This window comes from Chiloscyllium punctatum, chromosome 18 (genome assembly GCF_047496795.1).
Source record: "Chiloscyllium punctatum isolate Juve2018m chromosome 18, sChiPun1.3, whole genome shotgun sequence".
NCBI lineage: Eukaryota > Metazoa > Chordata > Chondrichthyes > Orectolobiformes > Hemiscylliidae > Chiloscyllium > Chiloscyllium punctatum.
The window spans coordinates 87,997,649-88,017,235 of record NC_092756.1 but is presented as its reverse complement, the minus strand read 5'-3'; the positions used below and the strand labels follow the sequence as shown (position 1 = coordinate 88,017,235).

Genomic DNA, 19,587 nt, shown 5'->3' with positions numbered 1-19,587 from the left:
GGACTGCTCTCCCATTAGAGAGAGAGAGAGAGAGAGAGAGAGAGAGAGAGCTGATGTGGTTTAACCTGAGGGTCGCTGTGCCTCAGATGAGGGGAGAGCTTGAGAAGGAGAATCCTTCATTGTAACCTATCAATCCCACTACTTCATGCCCAGACAGCATTAAACAGTTTGGTCATCCAGGTTCAAATCCCATGGTGTCTGCTGGTGAAATTTGAATTTAATAAACATCTGGAAGTAAAGAGATTGTTGGTGACCTTGTAAGCATTGTCAGTTGTTGTAAAACCCCATCTGGTTCACTAAATGTCCTATAGGGAATGAAACTGCCATCTCTACCATTTGTTCCTCCTAGCAGGAGGTTATGGCTTTGTGGTATAATCACTGGACTGTTAATCCAGAGATCCAAGTATTGGTCTGGGGCAACCTGGGTTCAAACTTGGCAGATGGTGGAATTTGAATTCGATGAATGAAAATCGGAAATTAAGAATCTAGGGATGACCATAAATCCATTGTTGATTGTTGGAAAAACCCATCTGGTTCACTAATGTCCTGTAGAGAAGGACACTACTATCCTTACCTGATCTGGCCTACATGTGAATTTAGGCCAACTGCAATGTTGTTGACTCTGAAGTGCCTTCTGGGTAATTAGAGATAGGCGGTACGGTGGCTCAGTGGTTAGCACTGCTGCCTCACAGCACCAGGGACCTGAGTTCAATTCCAGCCTCGGGTAACTGCCTGTGTGGACTTTGCACATTCTCCCCGTGTCTGTTTGGTTTCCTCTGGGTGCTCCGGTTTCCTCCTACAATCCAAAGATGTGCAGGTTCGGGTGTATTGGCCATGCTAAATTGTCCGTAGCGTTCAGGGATGTGTAGAGTAGATGCATTAGTCAGGGGGAAAATTAGAGTAATAGGGTAGGGGAATGGGTCTGGATGGAATACTACTCAGAGGGGCTGTGTGGACTTGTTGGGCCAAATGGCCTGTTTCCACACTGTATGGATTTTATTTTATAGGTATTAAATGCTGCTTAGTTAGTGATGCCCTTATCCCATGAAGAAAAGTGCTTATGTGTCTCCCTTTTGAAAGTTATGATTAAATTTACTATTCTACCTTGACCAAGATTTCCCCCTCAATCGATACCTTGAAGACTGACTGTCTGGCCATTATCACCTTGCAGTTTGTGGGAACTTGCTGCATACAAATTGGTTGCCATGTTTCTGACATGACAACTATAAATAGAGTTCAAAAAGGATTTACCAGTTGTAAAGGCTTGGAGGTGTTCAGTGATCAAAAAAAGGCATGATACAAATTCAAATCTGTTCTTTTTCCCTCTCACCCTGGTGATGCTAAATTCCCATCCATGGGGAGAGTCATCATAGAGTCCCCACAACATGGAAGCAGGCCATTCGGCCCATCGAGTATACACTGACCCTCCAAAGCCCACCTCACCCAGACCCACCCCCCAATCTATCCCTATAAACCTGCATTTCCCATGGTTAGCCCACCTAGCCTGCACATCCATGGATACTATGGGACAATTGAGTATGGCCAATTCACCCTAACCTGAGGGCACCAGAGCACCTGAGGGAAACCTACGCAGACACGGGGAGAATGCGCAAAGTCCACACAGACAGTTACCCGAGACCGGAATCAAACCTGGATCCCTGGCACTGTAATATATTATCATTTAGATACCCATCTAGGTCACTAATGTCCCTTTACAAAAGACAATTTGTCGTCTTTACCTAGTTTGGCCTACATGTGACTGCAGATATGGTTGATTCCTGGCCGCCCTATGAATGGCCCCAGCAAGCCACTCATTCAAGGGTAGTTAGGTTGAGAATGTTGACTTTGCCAATGATGTCCACATTCTGCAAAAGAATGAAGGAAAGAAAGTTCCCCTTCAAGACTGACATCATCCTGAGTTGGAAATAGATCCCTGTTCCTTCAGTGTTGCTGGGTCAAAATCTTGGAACTCTCTCCCTGACAGTGTTGAGGATGTCCCTATACTTAAGCAGTTCAAGAAAGCAGCTCACCACCACCATTGCCACAGCGATTAGAGATGAGAAATAACTCTTAGCACGGTTGGCAATGTCAATATCTCATGCGAAGACGCATAAAGGCTATCTGGATTACCAGTCTGATGACAATATTATGAGGGGCCATCTCAGCCTGAAATACATAGGGAGTGTAATGGTTAACATGAGAAAATGCGGATCCATTTGTGAGTGATTTCTTTGATCACATGAATTTGGTTTGTTTTTCAGGAGCTCATTGCGGTCAGAGGCAACACGCCCAGGGAGCAATGGAGAAACATCTATCTGACCTTGCAACACCTTCAGCAACTGCCAGAGATTACAGCATTCCCAACCTTTCTGTTGAAAACGTGTCCACGAATAGCACTTTGGAACCATCAATTAATGGCAGCGGAGGGGCCATACTCATCCCTGCCATATATTTCACCGTGTGTGCCATCGGACTCAGCGGCAACACACTGGTCATCCACGTCATCCTCTGTTACGCCAAGATGGAATCTGTCACCAATCTGTACATCCTGAACCTCGCCATAGCAGATGAACTTTTCATGGTTGGCCTGCCCTTCCTCGCCATTCAGAATGCCTTGTCTTACTGGCCATTTGGCTCGCTCGTGTGCCGGTTGGTGATGACGGTGGACGGCATCAACCAGTTCACCAGTATCTTCTGTCTCACCGTCATGAGCATCGACAGGTACTTGGCAGTGGTCCACCCTGTGAAGTCCATCAAATGGCGCAAACCCCATGTGGCCAAAGTCATCAACGCCATGGTCTGGGCCGTCTCCTTCGTGGTGGTCCTCCCTGTTGTCATCTTCTCAGACGTGAAGACAGGCATGCACACTTGCAACATCAACTGGCCGGAGCCCATTATCGTCTGGTCTACTGCCTTCATCATTTACACGGCCACCTTGGGCTTCTTCGGTCCTCTGCTGGTCATCTGTCTCTGCTACCTTCTCATCGTCATCAAGTTGCGGTCCTCGGGCAAGAAGGTGAGGGCCACCTCAACTAAGAGGAAGAAATCTGAGCGTCGGGTGACCTGGATGGTGGTCATCGTGGTGGCGGTGTTCGTCTTTTGCTGGCTACCGTTCTACGTGATGAACATCATCAACCTGGTGTCCAGCATGCCCTCAGAGCCTGCCTTGGTGGGCCTCTACTTCTTCGTGGTGGTGCTTTCTTATGCCAACAGCTGTGCCAACCCCATCATCTACGGCTTCCTGTCGGACAACTTCAAGCAAGGCTTCCGCAAGATCCTGTGCCGCTCCAGCCGCAGGGTAGACGTCAACAATCCGGGCAGCAGGGGGACGGACAGCACCTACATGGAGATGCAGCATATCAACAACATCGCCCAGAATGCCCCAGCCTGGGAAAACCTGCTGGGCGAGAGCTCGGAGCAGAAAGTGCCCAACGAGGTCTTACCCAACGCAACCAAAAACGGGACTCTGGAGATCAGCGACTTGTAAACCACTGCTAACCGTCTTCACCATCCGCCGTTGCTTTTTTTCCTTTCTGTTGCCGAATAACTCTGAACGTATCAAACCTTCTCTACCAGTTGCTCTGGAAGGGAAACCCATACTGTCCAACATGGAGTTGAGGAGGATATACTTGGAGAGACTTCCTCGGCTCATTTCTCATTCCAAAGGGTTGAGGTTCTTTCAGTGGCATCATTGGCCTCAGTGGCCCCGAGGTTAGGGAATGCCTTGGTGGCCAAAGGTTTGTCGTAGCTTAAAGGCCAAGATCTTCTCTCTTGTCACAAGCTCGAGTGGCTATCAAGAAGATGGACGGGTAGCCAATGGGCAGGCCTTAGCCCATTCCGGGGGCGGACTCTCATTGGAGGACAGTTCCAAAAGCACGGAGCTGCTGTTGGAAGCAGTCAAGTCCAAGTCTTCGGGACGGTGAGGGAGGTGGGGGAGTGATTAGAGGGAGGAGATGAGGGGAGAATTTGTGAGCACACACAATCCCGTGGGTGCTACAAGCCCCTGGGAGGGGGAGTGGGAAACGAGGTAGAGTTGTGTGGAGGAAGAGATGGCAATGATCCACAGCGTGTTTAAATTCCTTCAAAATACATTTTACGAGTTTTGTTACCCCGTGATGTCTGCAATACTGTTTGTAGATTAGGATTTGAAGAACTGAATCACTGTATGTGTGTGTGTATGTGTGTGGTGTATCACAGTATTTGTACTGTACTGCAGGGATACCTGTCCTGCACGGCCAGTAGATTATTCATGGTTTTATAACAATTATCAATGTAATTTTGCCTTTCTTGTGATCAATTAAACTTTTCAAAATCAAATCTGTTGCGTGTGATCTACCAGCATCTGCCTGAGAACTCAATCAATGCCTTCAGTGAGGAGAATTGAAGGAAGGTTTCTATTTGAGGTTAAAACAGAACCCTAGAAGACTTCTTGACAAAAGATGAAGTGTTTCCCGAAGCAGGGGGTGTGACTAACCGTCACAAAGAGGATGAGAGGTGAGGTTTCAGCTCCAGTTTTTAAACCTTCACCAGCGACAGAAAAGGCCATGATGGCAGAGAAAAAGACCATTCAGCCCATTGAGTCGACGCCTGTTTTCTGGAGGGCAATCCATTGTTCCTTCCATGATGTGTCTCTTACCAAAAATCGGTGCTACTTCCCCCAGTCCTTGGCTCATTATCTCAAAGCCATTCTTCATCATGCTGTTATCATTTTCAATGTGGAGGGTGTTGCCTAACAGAGAGATCTAGGGGTGCAGGCACATAGTTTTTTGAAAGAGGAGTCGCAGGGAGACAGGGTGGTGAAGAAGGCGTTTGGTGCACTTGCTTCCATTGGTCAGTTAGGAGAAAGTGAGGACTGCAGATGCTGGAGATCAGAACTGAAAAATGTGTTGCTGGAAAAGCGCAGCAGGTCAGTCAGCATCCGAGGAACAGGAGAATCAACGTTTCGAGCATAAGCCTGAAGAAGGGCTTATGCCCGAAACATCGATTCTCCTGCTCCTTGGATGCTGCCTGACCTGCTGCGCTTTTCCAGCAACACATTTTTCAGCTTCATTGGTCAGCGCATTGCCTACTGAAGATAGGATGGCATGTCGCTGCTGTACAGGACATTGGTAAGGCCACTTTTAGATTACTGCATCCAATTCTGGTCGCTCTTCATTTGGTTTGACTTGTCACTGTCACAGGATGTTGGGAAGGTGCAGAAAAGATTTACCAGCATGCTGCCAGGGTTGGAGGGTTTGAGCTATAGGGAGAGGCTGAACAGGCTGGGGCTGTTTTCCCTGGAGCATCGGAGGCTGAGGGGTGACCTTATAGAGGTTTATAAAATCATGAGGGGCATGGATAAGGTGAATAGAACATAGAACATAGAACAGTACAGCATAGTACAGGCCCTTCAGCCCTCAATATTGTGCTGATCTTTCATCTTACCTTAAGATTAAACTAACCTATGTAACCCTTCATTTTACTGTCATCCATGTGCCTATCCAGGAGTTGCTTAAATATTCCGAACGTATCTGACTCTACTACCACCACTGGCAATACATTTCACACATCCACCACTCTTTGTGTAAAGACTCAAACTCTGACATCTCCCCTAAACCAGCCTCCAATCACCTTAAAATTATGCCCCCTTGTGATGGCCATTTCCGCCCTGGGAAAAGGTCTCTGCCTATTCACTCTATCTATGCCTCTCATCATCTTGTACACCTCTATCAAATCACCCTTCATCCTTCATTGTTCCGATGAGAAAAGCCCTAGAACTCTCAACCTTTCTTCATAAGACATGCCCTCCAGTCCAGGCAGCATCCTAGTAAATCTCCTCTGCATCCTTCCTAAAGGTTCCACATCCTTCATATAATTAGATGACTAGAACTGAGCACCATATTCCAAGTGTGATCAAACCAGGGCTTTATAGAACTGCAGCATAACCTCGTGGCTCTTAAACTCAGTCTGCTAATGAAAGCCAACACACCATACGCCTTCTTAACAACCCTATCAACTTGGGTGATAATGTTGAGAGATTGTTGGACGTAGACCCCAAGATCCCTCTGTTCCTCCACAGTGCCAAGAATCCTGCCTTTAACCCTGTGGTCTGCATTCAAATTCAGCCTTCCAAAGTGAATCACTTCATACTTCTCCATGTTGAACTCCATCTGCCACTTCTCAATGCAGCTCTGCATACTCAGGAGGTAGACAAGGTCTTTTTCCCAGGACAAAGAAGGAATTGCAGAAGCTGGAGATCAGAGTCGGAGAGTGTGGTGCTGGAAAAACACAGCAGGTCAGGCAGCATCCAAGGGGTAGGAGAATCGATGTTCCGAGAATAAGCCCTTCATCAAATTCCTGATGAAGGGTTTATGCTTGGAACGTCGATTCTCCTGCTCCTTGGATGCTGCCTGACCTGCTGTGCTTTTCCAGCACCACACTCTCGACTCTAATCTCCAGCATCTGCAGTCCTCACTTTCTCTAAGGACTTTTCCCCAGTGTAGGGAGGTCCAAAACTAGAGGGCACAGGTTTAGGGTGAGATGGGAAAGATATAAAAAGGACCTAAAGGGTAACTTTTTCACACAGAGGGTGGTACGTGTATGGAATGAGCTGCCAGAGGAAGTAGTGAAGGCTGGTACAATTACAACATTTAAAAGGCATCTGGATGGGTTTATGAATAGGAAGGGTTTGGAGGGATGTGGGCCAAATGCTGGTAAATGGGACTAAGTCAGATCGGGGCATCTGGATAATAGAACATAGAACATAGAAGAATACAGCGCAGTACAGGCCCTTCGGCCCTCGATGTTGCGCCGATCAAAGCCCACCTAACCTACACTAACCCACTATCCTCCATATACCTATCCAATGCCCGCTTAAATACCCATAAAGAGGGAGAGTCCACCATGGCTACTGGCAGGGCATTCCATGAACTTACGACTCGCTGAGTGAAGAACCTACCCCTAACATCAGTCCTATATCTACCCCCACTTAATTTAAAGCTATGCCCCCTTGTAATAGCTGACTCCATACGTGGAAAAAGGTTCTCACTGTCAACCCTATCTAACCCCCTAATCATCTTGTACACCTCTATCAAGTCACCCCTAAACCTTCTTTTCTCCAATGAAAACAACCCCAAGTGCCTCAGCCTTTTCTCATAGGATCTTCCTACCATACCAGGCAACATCCTGGTAAACTTCCTCTGCACCCGTTCTAGTGCCTCCACATCCTTCCTATAGTATGGCGACCAAAACTGCACACAATATTCCAGATGCGGCCGCACCAGAGTCTTACACAACTGCAGCATGACCTCAGGACTCCGGAACTCAATTCCTCTACCAATAAAAGCCAGTACGCCATATGCCTTCTTCACTGCACTATTTACCTGGGTGGCAACTTTCAGAGATCTGTGTACATGGACACCAAGATCCCTCTGCTCTTCCACACTACCAAGTATCCGACCATTAGCCCAGTACCCCATCTTTTTGTTACTCTTACCAAAGTGAATCACCTCACACTTAGCTACATTGAACTCCATTTGCCACCTTTCTGCCCAGCTCTGCAGCTTATCTATATCCCGCTGTAACCTGCCACATCCTTCCTCACTGTCTACAATTCCTCCGACTTTCGTATCATCCGCAAACTTGCTCACCCAACCTTCTAACCCTTCCTCCTGGTCATTTATAAAAATGACAAACAGCAATGGTCCCAAAACAGATCCTTGCGGAACACCGCTAGTGACGGCACTCCAAGATGAACCTTTGCCATCTACTACTACCCTCTGTCTTCTTCCAGCCAGCCAATTCCTAATCCAAACCTCCAACTCACCCTCAATGCCATATCTCTGTATTTTCTGCAGTAGCCTACCATGGGGGACCTTATCAAACGCCTTACTAAAATCCATATATACCACATCTACCGCTTTCCCCTCATCTACCTCCTTAGTCACCTTCTCAAAGAATTCAATAAGGTTTGTGAGGCATGACCTGCCCTTCACAAAACCATGCTGACTATCCTTGATCACATTATTCTTATCCAGATGTGCATAAATCCTATCCCTTACAGTTCTCTCTAAGACTTTGCCCACAACAGAAGTGAGACTCACTGGCCTATAGTTACTAGGATTATCCCTACTCCCCTTCTTGAACAAGGGAACCACGTTTGCTAGCCTCCAGTCCTCTGGTACTACTCCTGTAGACAAAGAGGACACAAAAATCAAGGCCAATGGCTCTGCAATCTCCTCCCTTGCTTCCCAGAGAATCCTAGGATAAATGCCATCAGGCCCAGGGGACTTATCTATTTTCACCCTTGCCAGAATTTCCAACACCTCTTCTCTACATATCTCAAAGCCATCCATTCTACTTATTCGTGCCTCAGTATTCATATCGACAACAATGTCCTGTTCCTGAGTGAATACTGACGAAAAGTATTCATTCAGTGCCTCCCCAATCTCTTCAGCCTCCATACGCAACTTCCCATTACTATCCTTGATTGAACCTATTCCTACCCTAGTCATTCTTTTATTCCTAACATACCTATAGAAAGCCTTAGGGTTTTCCCTAATCCTACCAACTAAGGACCTTTCATGTCCCCTCCTTGCTGCTCTTAGCTCTCTCTTCAGGTCCTTCCGGGCTACCTTATAACTCTCAATCGCCCCTATTGAACCTTCACGCCTCATCTTTACAAAGGCCGCCCTCTTCCATTTAACAAGGGATTCCAATTCCTTATTAAACCACGGCTCCCTCACACGACCCTTTCCTCCCTGCCTGATAGGTACGTACTTATCAAGGACACTCAATAGTTGCTCCTTGAACATGTTCCACATATCAATTACGCTCTTGCCTTGGAATCTACTTTTCCAATCCACACATCCTAAGTCATGCCTCACCGCATCATAATTTCCCTGCCCCCAGCTATAACTCTTGCCCTGTAGTACACACTTATCCCTCTCCATCACTAGAGTAAAAATCACCGAATTGTGGTCACTGTCCCCAAAGTGCTCACCTACCTCTAGTTCTAATACCTGGCCTGGTTCGTTACCCAGAACCAAATCCAGTATGGCCTCACCTCTTGTTGGCTTATCTACATATTGTGTCAGGAAACTCTCCTGCACACATTGGACAAACACTGACCCATCTAACGAACTTGAGCTATAGCTTTCCCAATCAATATCAGGAAAGTTAAAGTCCCCCATAACAACCACCCTATTACTGTCACTCTTCTCCTGAATCATCTTCGCAATCCTTTCTTCAACGATTCTAGGACTATTAGGAAGCTTGTAAAAGACTCCTAACAGGGTGACCTCACCTCTCCTATTCCTAACCTCAACCCAAACTACCTCAGATGGCAAATCTTCGTCCATCTTCCTTTCCACCGCTGTAATACTATCTTTGACAAGCAAAGCCACACCCCCCCCCCCTTTTACCCCCACCTCTGACCCTACTAAAACATTTAAACCCTGGAACCTGCAACAGCCAATCCTGTCCCTGATCTAGCCATGTCTCCGTAATAGCCACAACATCGAAGTCCCAGGTACCAACCCACGCTGCAAGTTCACCTACCTTATTTCGTATACTTCTGGCATTAAAGTATACACACTTCAAGCCACTCTTCTGTTTACAGGCACCCTCCTTTAAGATTGAAGCCATATTCCTAACCTCCTTACACTCCAGGTCCTGCACCCTAAAGCTACAGTCTGGGTTCCCATGCCCCTGCAGAGTTGGTCTGAAGGGTCTGTTTCCGTGCTGTACATCCCTATGACTCTATGATTTCAATCAAATCTCTCCTTTGCTTCAGGAGAATAACTTGATTTTGAAGATAGCCAGAGATACAGGGATAGTACTGCAATTGGTGCTGACCTGAAGGATCAGCCTTGATCTAATTGAACATCAGAGCAGGCTTGAGGGGCTGAATGGCCTACTCCTGCTTCTATTCCTACATTCTCTCAGAGCTAAATTCCCTCATTGCTCAAGCTATTCTGACATATTTCCTCCAATGGTTCCTCCAAGAAACTCCCTGTGGGCCATCTTCTCAAACACCGTTTGCAAACCCAGATGTCCCTTACAGCATCCAGCGTTGGGAGATGATCTCTCTGGCTGCCTTTCTGCTTCCCAAATAGTTGACATGTCCAGCCACATGGGGTGAAAGTGTTCTGTGCGCCGACATCTTAGGTCCTACAGACTGGCTCAGAGGAACCATTTGACCAGGGATTCACTGCCTGGACAGCTTGGACCTCCTACTCTTCCTACACCAGCTGCCATATTGGATTGGTCTATTCCATAGATGCCCTTGGCACCTTTTCTTTTATTCATTCACAGGATGAGGGCATTGCTGGCTAGGCCAGCACTTATTGCCCATCCCAGAGGGCAGCTAAGAGTCAACCACCTTGCCGTGGATCTGGAGTCACATATAGTCCAGACCTGGTAAGGATGGCAGTTTCCTTCCCTAAAGAACATGACGTGGAGGAGCTGGTGTTGGACTGGGCTGGATAAAGTTAAAAATTGCACAACACCAGGGTATAGTCCGACAGGTTTATTTGGAACCACTAGCGTTCGGAGCACTGCTCCTTGATCAGGTAGCTAGTGGGGCAGGATCATAGGGCACAATAAAAGATCAAAGTGTCGTACAACTTATGCGATGTATTGAACAAACCTAGACTACGGTTAAATCTTGAGTCAGTTAGAATGGGGATTGCAGGTTTCGATTCATTAATGTGTAAATCCCAGAACTTCTTTCAAATCACAGTCCCAAGATAACTTAAGGTTTTATCAGTATTAAGAAAAAGACGACATCTCAGCTCAGATAATGCATTAAAGGTCTGAGGTTACAGCCTGTCTGTATCCCAATCTGGAGTCAGACTGGTTCTATTCCAAAGTAGGAATTTATAAAGTATTACATGGACTGACTGCCTACAAATTGTGTGCTTTTTGAACAAAATAGAATGTAACTGCACATACACATAATCATATACGCATTCACACAGACCCGCTGTCATACACGTTCTCTCTCACACACTCACGCACACACCCTCTCACAAGCATGTACTCTGTCACACCCCTTATCCTGACACTACGACCCCCTAACCCTACCATGACCCCTGTGTTCCAGACTCTGCAGCCAGGGCTGGGAAATTTTTTTCTTTGCTTTATTCATTCATCAGCCAGGCTAGCATTTATTGCCCAGAGGGCAGTTGAGTCAATTGCATTTTTGTAGGTCTGGAGTCACTTGGAGACCAGACCAGCTAAGGACTGCAGATTTCATCATAGAATCCCTAAAGTGTGAAAACAGGCCAATCCTCCACAAGGTGTCCCACCAAGACCCATTCTCTTACCCTATTACTTTACATTTACCCCTGACTAATGCACCTACCCTACTCATCCCTAAACACTATGGGCAATTTAGCTTGGCCAATCCACCCTGACCTGCACATCTTTGGAGAAAACCCATGCAGACATGGGGAGAATGTGCAAACTCCACACGGACACTCTGCCCAAGGCTGGAATCGAACTCAGGTCCCTAGCGCTGTGAGGTAGCAGTGCTACCACTGAGCCACTGTGCCACCCTAAAGAATTTTAGTGAGCCAAAGAAGTTTTCTCCCCAACAATTGACAATGGTTTTGTAGCCATCATTGAACTCAATTCCAGATAATTATTGAATTCAAATTCCTCAATCTACCATCGAACCTGGGTCCCCAAAACATTGCCTCATTTTCTGGATTACTACATCCAGGGATGATATCACTTAACCATTGCCTCTCAATGTTACAGTGACTTGGCCTCCACAGCCTTCTATGGTAGAGAATTCCACGTGTTTACTACCCTCTGTGAGGGGTGGGGGTGGGGGGTGGGGGGTGGGGGGGTAGGGTGGTGGGGTTGTTGATTAGCTCGGCAGCTGGTTAGTGATACAGGGTGATGCCAACAGCATGAGTTCAATTCCTGTGTCATTTGAGATTATCATGGAGGACGGTCCTTCCCTCCCTCTCACCACATCAGAGATGTGGCAACCCTTAGGTTAAACCAGTCAATAGACAATAGACAATAGGTGCAGGAGTAGGCCATTCTGCCCTTTGAGCCTGCACCACCATTCAATATGATCCTTAATCAGTATCCTGTTCCTGCCTTAACTCCATAACCTTTGATTTCACAATCCTTGAGAGCTCCATCCAACTCTAAAGAGAGAGTAGCCCTATGGTCCAGTTGGACTCTGGCACCTTTTACTTACTTGCCCTTAGAGTCTAGGCACCATTGCACTTCTCAGTTCCAGAAATGTCCTATGTCCCTACATTCCCTAACCAGGGAAACATTCTAACCCCTCCAACCCTGGTAGCATTTTCTATGTTTCAATCAGACACCTTACCATTGTTCTGAGAGGCTTCACTCACAGTCGGTTTTCAGAGAGCACCTTAACTTCAGGAAAAAGCCATGTGTTTGTTTCCAGTCTCCTCCATCAGGGGGCATTATTGAGTGATGTCACCCACTGTTGCCATACCAGTTGGCCCAGCCCAGGGTACAGGAGCACTGCCTGTGGCTCTCAGTCAAGCTAATAGTTCATACGTCAAGCTTCCTGGTTATGGGGGAGTCCACAGTTGCTTGCAAATTAGGCTTCACCCTTTTAGGGTAGAGATGAGGAGAATTTACAGAGGATAGGGTGACTCTGCATTTCAGCCTCAAAAGGCAGTGGAGGTGGTGGTCACTCAACAATCTCAGGAAGAGGTGTAGATTCCTGTCTGTCAAGGCATTCATTATTGTTTGAGGGTGGATCAGAACCTAATTCACACAACACGCTCTCTGTCCCACACAATCACACTGACACACACATACTGTCCCACACACACTGACACACACACTCACACTGACACACACACACTGCCCCACACACTCACATTGACACACACATACTGTCCTACACATACTCACACTGACACACACATACTGTCCCACACACATTGACACACACATTCACACTGACACGCGCACACTGCCCCACACACTCACATTAACACACACATACTGTCCCACACACACACACACTGACACATACATACTGTCCCACACACATTGACACACACATTCACACTGACACACACACACTGCCTCACACACTCTCACACTGACACACACACACGCACACGGAGCGACACACAGACAAACTGACATACATGCACTCACTGAAACACACACTCACACAGAGGTGCACACACACTGACATACACACACAAAGAGAGACGCACACAAAGAGACACACACTGACACACACATACTCATGCACTCACATACACACTGACACACACACACGTATGCAAATGCACAGATACATGCTCATACACACACACACACACACACACACAGACACAGACCAATGCACTCACACTGACACACACATAGACACATAGAGCCACACATATTCATACATACACGCATACAGACACAGACACATACGGACACACATACTATACACAAACATGCACACCGACACATACACAGACAGGCACACATGCACATACATCATCTGGCTCCTCTCTCCCCAATCACTAAAGTCCATTGAACATATCATCTCTTTCTTCAGTAATTTCCTCTGTGGATATCTTAGTGGTGTACAGCACAAAGGAAGTTTTTAAAATTATTCCACCAAGTTAAAAAGAGCTCTGTACTTAGTCAGTATCTCACTCTCACCCCATATGCTTTTAAATTGTGTTTCTTTTAAAATAAACACAACACTTTAGTGACCTTGACTCATTCTCTTTTCTCATCTCTCCCATTTTGCTTTAACCATGTTTTGATGATGTGGATATTCAGTCTAACACCTCCGTGTGCAACTGAAAGTGTCTCCTGAAATCCCTTCTTCTCTTGAAATGGTGACTGGAAACTTCTAGAGTGTTCTGCTTGTGAGAGAGGCTGCCACAGAATATTGGGTGGTCGGGGTGAGATGTTATGGGGGAGAGAGCTCCCATGTTCAGATTCCAAAGTTGCCGAGCTTTTCACTCCTCCTCTCCCCTCCCCAGTCAATTTGCAACTCTGGCTCTGAATGTCTTGGAATACTGTCGCTAAGCAACCACAGACGTCTACATCATTTTCGGGGGGATTTCAATTAGAGATGAGAATTTGATAAGATGCCAATGAGCAACAACTTGGTCCAGAGGTTTGGATTAGATTAGATTTACATTACAGTGTGGAAACAGGCCCTTCAGTCCAACAAGTCCACACCGACGCGCAACCCACCCATACCCCTACCCCTACATTTACATTTACCCCTTACCTGACACTACAGGCAATTTAGCATGGCCAATTCACCTGACCCTGCACATCTTTGGACTGTGGGAGGAAACCCACACAGACACGGGGAGAACATGCAAACTCCATGCAGTCAGTCACCTGAGGCGGGAACTGAACCCGGGACTCAGGCGCTGTGAGGCAGCAGTGCTAACCACTGTGCCACCGTGCCGCCCAACTAATGAGACTTTAAATTGAATGCTTTTGACATCTGGAGTGGGAAGTATGTGGATTAACAGGAAATACAGCAGCATTCTGTTTCAAGTTAATTGTTCGACTCTTGTAGTGCATTTTTTTTTATTGTCAACATTGGCGATTCAGACCATTCGGCCCATCTGGTCCATGATCCCACTCTAACACCATCCTGTCCTCTCACCAAAATTCTTTCTTCCTCTTGAGTGCATCCAGCTATTAGATACAATCATTCTTGCCTATGGAAAAAGGTTTCTCCTGAAATCTTTCTTGGATTTATCCTTGATTTTCTTATATCTGTGTCCAAGGAGTCGGAGCCTCCCACCAAGAGAAGCATTGCTTTCAAACCTTTCTGATATTTTTACAGTTCTTTACCTGGCTGCTGCGTAGGAGTAGGGTTAGGGACTCTGAAGATCTTGAGACAAAAGACGGCTGAACACAAGGTTAAAGTGAACGGCTAACTTTTACCAATGATATTTAGAAATGAGCATTATACATCAGGGCTCCACTGATAACCTTTCTGATCAGATCTCAGCCCAATGTTACCTCACATCATGATGGTAGATCAGGGCTCCATTGATAACCTTTCTGATCAGATCTCAGCCCAATGTTACCTCACATCATGATGGTAGATCGGGGCTCCATTGATAACCTTTCTGATCAGATCTCAGCCCAATGTTACCTCACATCATGATGGTAGATCAGGGCTCCATTGATAACCTTTCTGATCAGATCTCAGCCCAATGTTACCTCACATCATGATGGTAGATCGGGGTTCCATTGATAACCTTTCTGATCAGATCTCAGCCCAATGTTACCTCACATCATGATGGTAGATCAGGACTCCACTGATAAACTTTCTGATCAGATCTCAGCCCCATGTTACCTCACATCATGATGGTAGATCGGGGCTCCATTGATAACTTTTCTGATCAGATCTCAGCCCAATGTTACCTCACATCATGATGGTAGATCGGGGCTCCACTGATAACCTTTCTGATCAGATCTCGGCCCAATGTTACCTCACATCATGATGGTAGATCAGGGCTCCACTGATAACCTTTCTGATCAGATCTCAGCCCCATGTTACCTCACATCATGATGGTAGATCGGGGCTCCACTGATAACCTTTTTGATCAGATCTCGGCCCAATGTTACCTCACATCATCATGGTAGATCAGGGCTCCACTGATAACCTTTCCGATCAGATCTCAGCCCAATGTTACCTCACATCATGATGGTAGATCAGGGCTCCATTGATAACCTGTCTGATCAGATCTCAGCCCCATGTTACTTCACATCATGATGGTAGATCAGGGCTCCATTGATAACGGTTCTGATCAGATCTCAGCCCAATGTTACCTCACATCATGATGGTAGATCAGGACTCCACTGATAACCTTTCTGATCAGATCTCAGCCCCATGTTACCTCACATCATGATGGTAGATCAGGGCTCCACTGATAACCTTTCCGATCAGATCTCAGCCCACAGTTACCTCACATCATGATGGTAGATCGGGGCTCCACTGATAACCTTTCAGATCAGATCTCGGCCCCATATTACTTCACATCATGTTGGCATGGTGCCTAATGCATGATATATATCCACATCAGGATGATGGCGAAGGTTGGAGGAGAACTTAGATACAGAACCCCATTCAGCCCATTGAGTCTACACCAAACCTTCGAAGAGCATCCCACCTCACCCTCTACCTGTAATCCTGCATTTCCCACAGCTAACCCACCTAGCCTGCACATCCCTGAACACTATGGGGCAATTTAGCATGGCCAATCCACCTAATCTGCACATCTTTGGACGGCGGGAGGAAACTGGACTACCCGGAGAAAACCCACGCAGACACAGGGAGAATGCATAAACTCCGCACAGGCAGTCGCCCAAGGGTAGAATCGAACACTGGCACTATGAGATAGCAGTGATAACCACTGTGTCACGTTAACTTAGTGTTCCCATGTATCTATTGCCCTTGTCCTTCAAGATAGTAATGCTCATGGGTTTGGAAGGTTTTGTCTGAGGATCTTTGGTGAATTTCTGTGAAGTAAAGGATTAACTATACCAATTCTTTGACAATAACTACTGAGTACAGTGACTCAGAGACAGTGGAGAGAGAGGATAGGTGGCAAGAGCAGAGACAGAGATTGGGGAGAGAAAAGGGAGGAGGGGGAGAGAGAAACAGTGTGAGAGAGGTGGTGAATGAGAGGGTTTAGAGAGAGTGGGGGAAAGACAGTGGAGCGTGAGGGCAGAGAGAGAGGTGTAGAAAGACAGAGACTGGGAGAGATGGCAAATGAGGGGTTTAGAAAGAGTTGGGGAGAGAAAGTCTGGGAGAGAGAGAGAGTGGGTTGGAGTGAAAATTCCCCTCCAAGCCATTCGCCATCTAGACTTGAAAATATATCACTGTTCCTTCAGTGTCGCTGGGTCAAAATCCTCGAATTGTCTCCCTAAGGGGTTTGTGGGTCTACTTACAGCACGTGTACTGCAGCAGATCAAGAAGGCAGCTCACCCCCACCTTCTCAAGGGGCAACTAGGGACGAGCAATAAATGCTGATACAGTAATGCCCACATCCCACGAGTGAATAAAACATTCCATACTCAGTTTTCCTTTTTCCAAAGGCAAGGGTGTCAACCTACCAGCGTAGTTATAATTTCACTCTGTCTGACAACATGAGGCGAAATGTGTCACAACAATTTTTACCATAAGACCATAAGACATAGGAAGAGGAATTAGGCCATTCAGCCCATCGAGTCTGCTCCACCATTCAATCATGGCTGATACGTTTCTCAAGGCAAAAGTGAGGACTGCGGGTGCTGGAGATCAAGGGATGTGATGAAGGGCTTTTGCCTGAAACATTGATTTTCCTGCTTCTTGGAAACGTTTCTCAACTCCATTCTCCCGCTTTCTCCCCACAACCCTTGATCTCCTTGACAATCAAGAACCTATCTATCTCCATCTTAAATATATTCACTGACCTGGTCTCCACAACCTTCTGTGGCAATGAATTCCATAGATTCCCCATTTTCTGGCTGAAGAAGTTTCTCCTAATCTCCGTTCTAAAAGGTCTTCCCTTTACTCCAAGGCTGTGCCCTCGGGTCCTAGTCTCTCCCACCAGTGGAAACATCTTCCCAACATCTACTCTGTCCAGGCCTTTCAGATTTCTTCAGAATAGTGAAACAGAATCAAAGCCATGGAAAAGGAAGCGAGTGCCTGTGTTTCTGTCTTGAGTTTTTCAGTAAAATGATGCATGAAAAGAATTCCCTTGGACATACAGTAACAGAGATAAAAATGCCAGCCGTTTTACCCTGCTAATCTCAGCTGGTACTTAAGGGGTTGATTTAGTGAGCTGCTTTGTCAGGAATAATGCCCAATATGTCATGACTCTGCCACTGCTGGGTTTAAAATAACGAGGTGACTAATTTTATCGGCTGCTATGAATTAGTTAATCTTCTTCCTTTCCATCTGCCTTATTTTCTTTCAAGGACAGTGACTCACGATGAGATATATCTTGAGGTGTTGGTATATGCTTCGTCGAGTGCATTTTTATAATGAATTCTCTCTGAAAATTCTCCTTCCCTTTGGAGAATTTGATCCCTTTCGGGAGATTGGGAAAGAGCGGAAAAGTGAGATGAATTTTCAAAGAGCTAGCACAGGCTTGGAGGACTGAATGGCCTCCTTCAGTATGTGTGATTGTGTCGTCCTGTCTTTCCTGTGCCTTTTCCTCATCACCTCGAGCTTCAACTCACAATTCCATTCCCTTATTCAGCTCCTCTTTGAATAACTGTAACTCAGATTTATTGACTTTTGGGGAGCATCATACATGGATGTAGACATATCCAGTCTTCCAAGAGTCATAGAGATGTACAGCATGGAAACAGACCCTTCAGTCCAATTCGTCATGCCAACCAGATGTCCCAACCCAATCGAGACCCATTTGCCAGTATTTGGCCCATATCTCTCCAACCCCTTCCTATTCATATACCCATCCAGCCTTTTAAATGTAATTGTACCAGTCTCCACCACTTCCTCTGGCAGCTCATTCCATACCCATACCACCCTCTGTGTAAAAAAAGTCACCGCTTTGGCCCCTTTCAATCTTTCCCCTCTCACCTTAAACCTACCCCCTCTAGTTTTGATAATTGGACTTTGAATTGAATTATAAATTGTAGGCATGAGTTAAACCTCTGATCCTCTGTAAGCTGCACACCCCTCCACACATGCTCAGAGATGCCAAACACATATGGTTTATGGATGGATGCAAAATCTGGGAAAACAGTTCAGTGGTTCCTGCTCATGTGGGTTGCAGAAATTATTCTTATGACTCTCACACCGGCCAGAAGATTGCTCCTCAGTTGTCCTTCTCTGGACAACTTCTCTAGTTTGCAGCACACACAGGGTGGCTGATTCAGGTCCAAAGGATCTCTGATTAGTCAATTAAAGGTAATGGTTTAAAGCAACTCCAGGAATAAAAATGAGGATTTATTTTGGGCTTAAAGTGGCTTACTGCAGAAATGGAGAGAGAGAGAGAGAGAGAGAGAGAGAGAGAGAGAACTCTCAAGATAGTGGTGGTCCAAAGACTCCTCTCTATCATTTTTGCAGCCCCAAGATGTTCAGCTACACTGACAACCAATTGCTGAGAGGCAGAAAACTTCTACCAAATAACTGGTCAATAGTCTATTAGCCAATCAGCTCTTTGTTGCCAAGCAAAGCTTCATTTGTACATAACCTTTCAGCTCCAGCTCATCTGCAAGCTACAGTTCAACCATTGCTAGAACTAGAAGCTGTGTAAACAATGCTTACAACCAGTGACAGGTTATTTGCTTTCAAAACATGCAGCAATTGTGCATCCTCGATTTCTCAAAGAATTATTTTCTCATTTTGGTCCACAGCTAAAATGATTCACTCAGTTAAGAAGACACGGTCCTTACATAGTCGCAAGAGGAGGTTCACCAGGATATTGTTTGGGATGGAGAAATTGAGTGAGAAGGAGAGACTGGATAGGCTTGGATTGTTTTCTCTACAGCAGAGAAGACTGAGGGGGGACAGGATTGAGGTGTGAAGGTTATGAGGGGTATGGACAGGGTGACGTTCCCCTTGATTGAGAGGTTAATCACGAGAGGGCATAAGGGGCAAAGAGA

The 19,587-nt window shown here is 46.2% G+C and overlaps 1 protein-coding gene across 1 annotated transcript in view; it reads left to right on the top strand.

Annotated features, from left to right (window-relative positions):
- The window catches only part of LOC140489286 (somatostatin receptor type 5-like), a 50,224-nt gene extending 45,907 nt beyond the window's left edge, over window positions 1-4,317 (top strand). The window contains exon 2 of the mRNA XM_072588672.1: window positions 2,262-4,317. Coding sequence (XP_072444773.1) covers window positions 2,300-3,487 — 1,188 coding nt within the window. The 5' untranslated portion in view covers window positions 2,262-2,299 and the 3' untranslated portion in view covers window positions 3,488-4,317. The remainder of the gene's footprint in view (window positions 1-2,261) is intronic.
- Window positions 4,318-19,587: the final 15,270 nt, after the last annotated feature.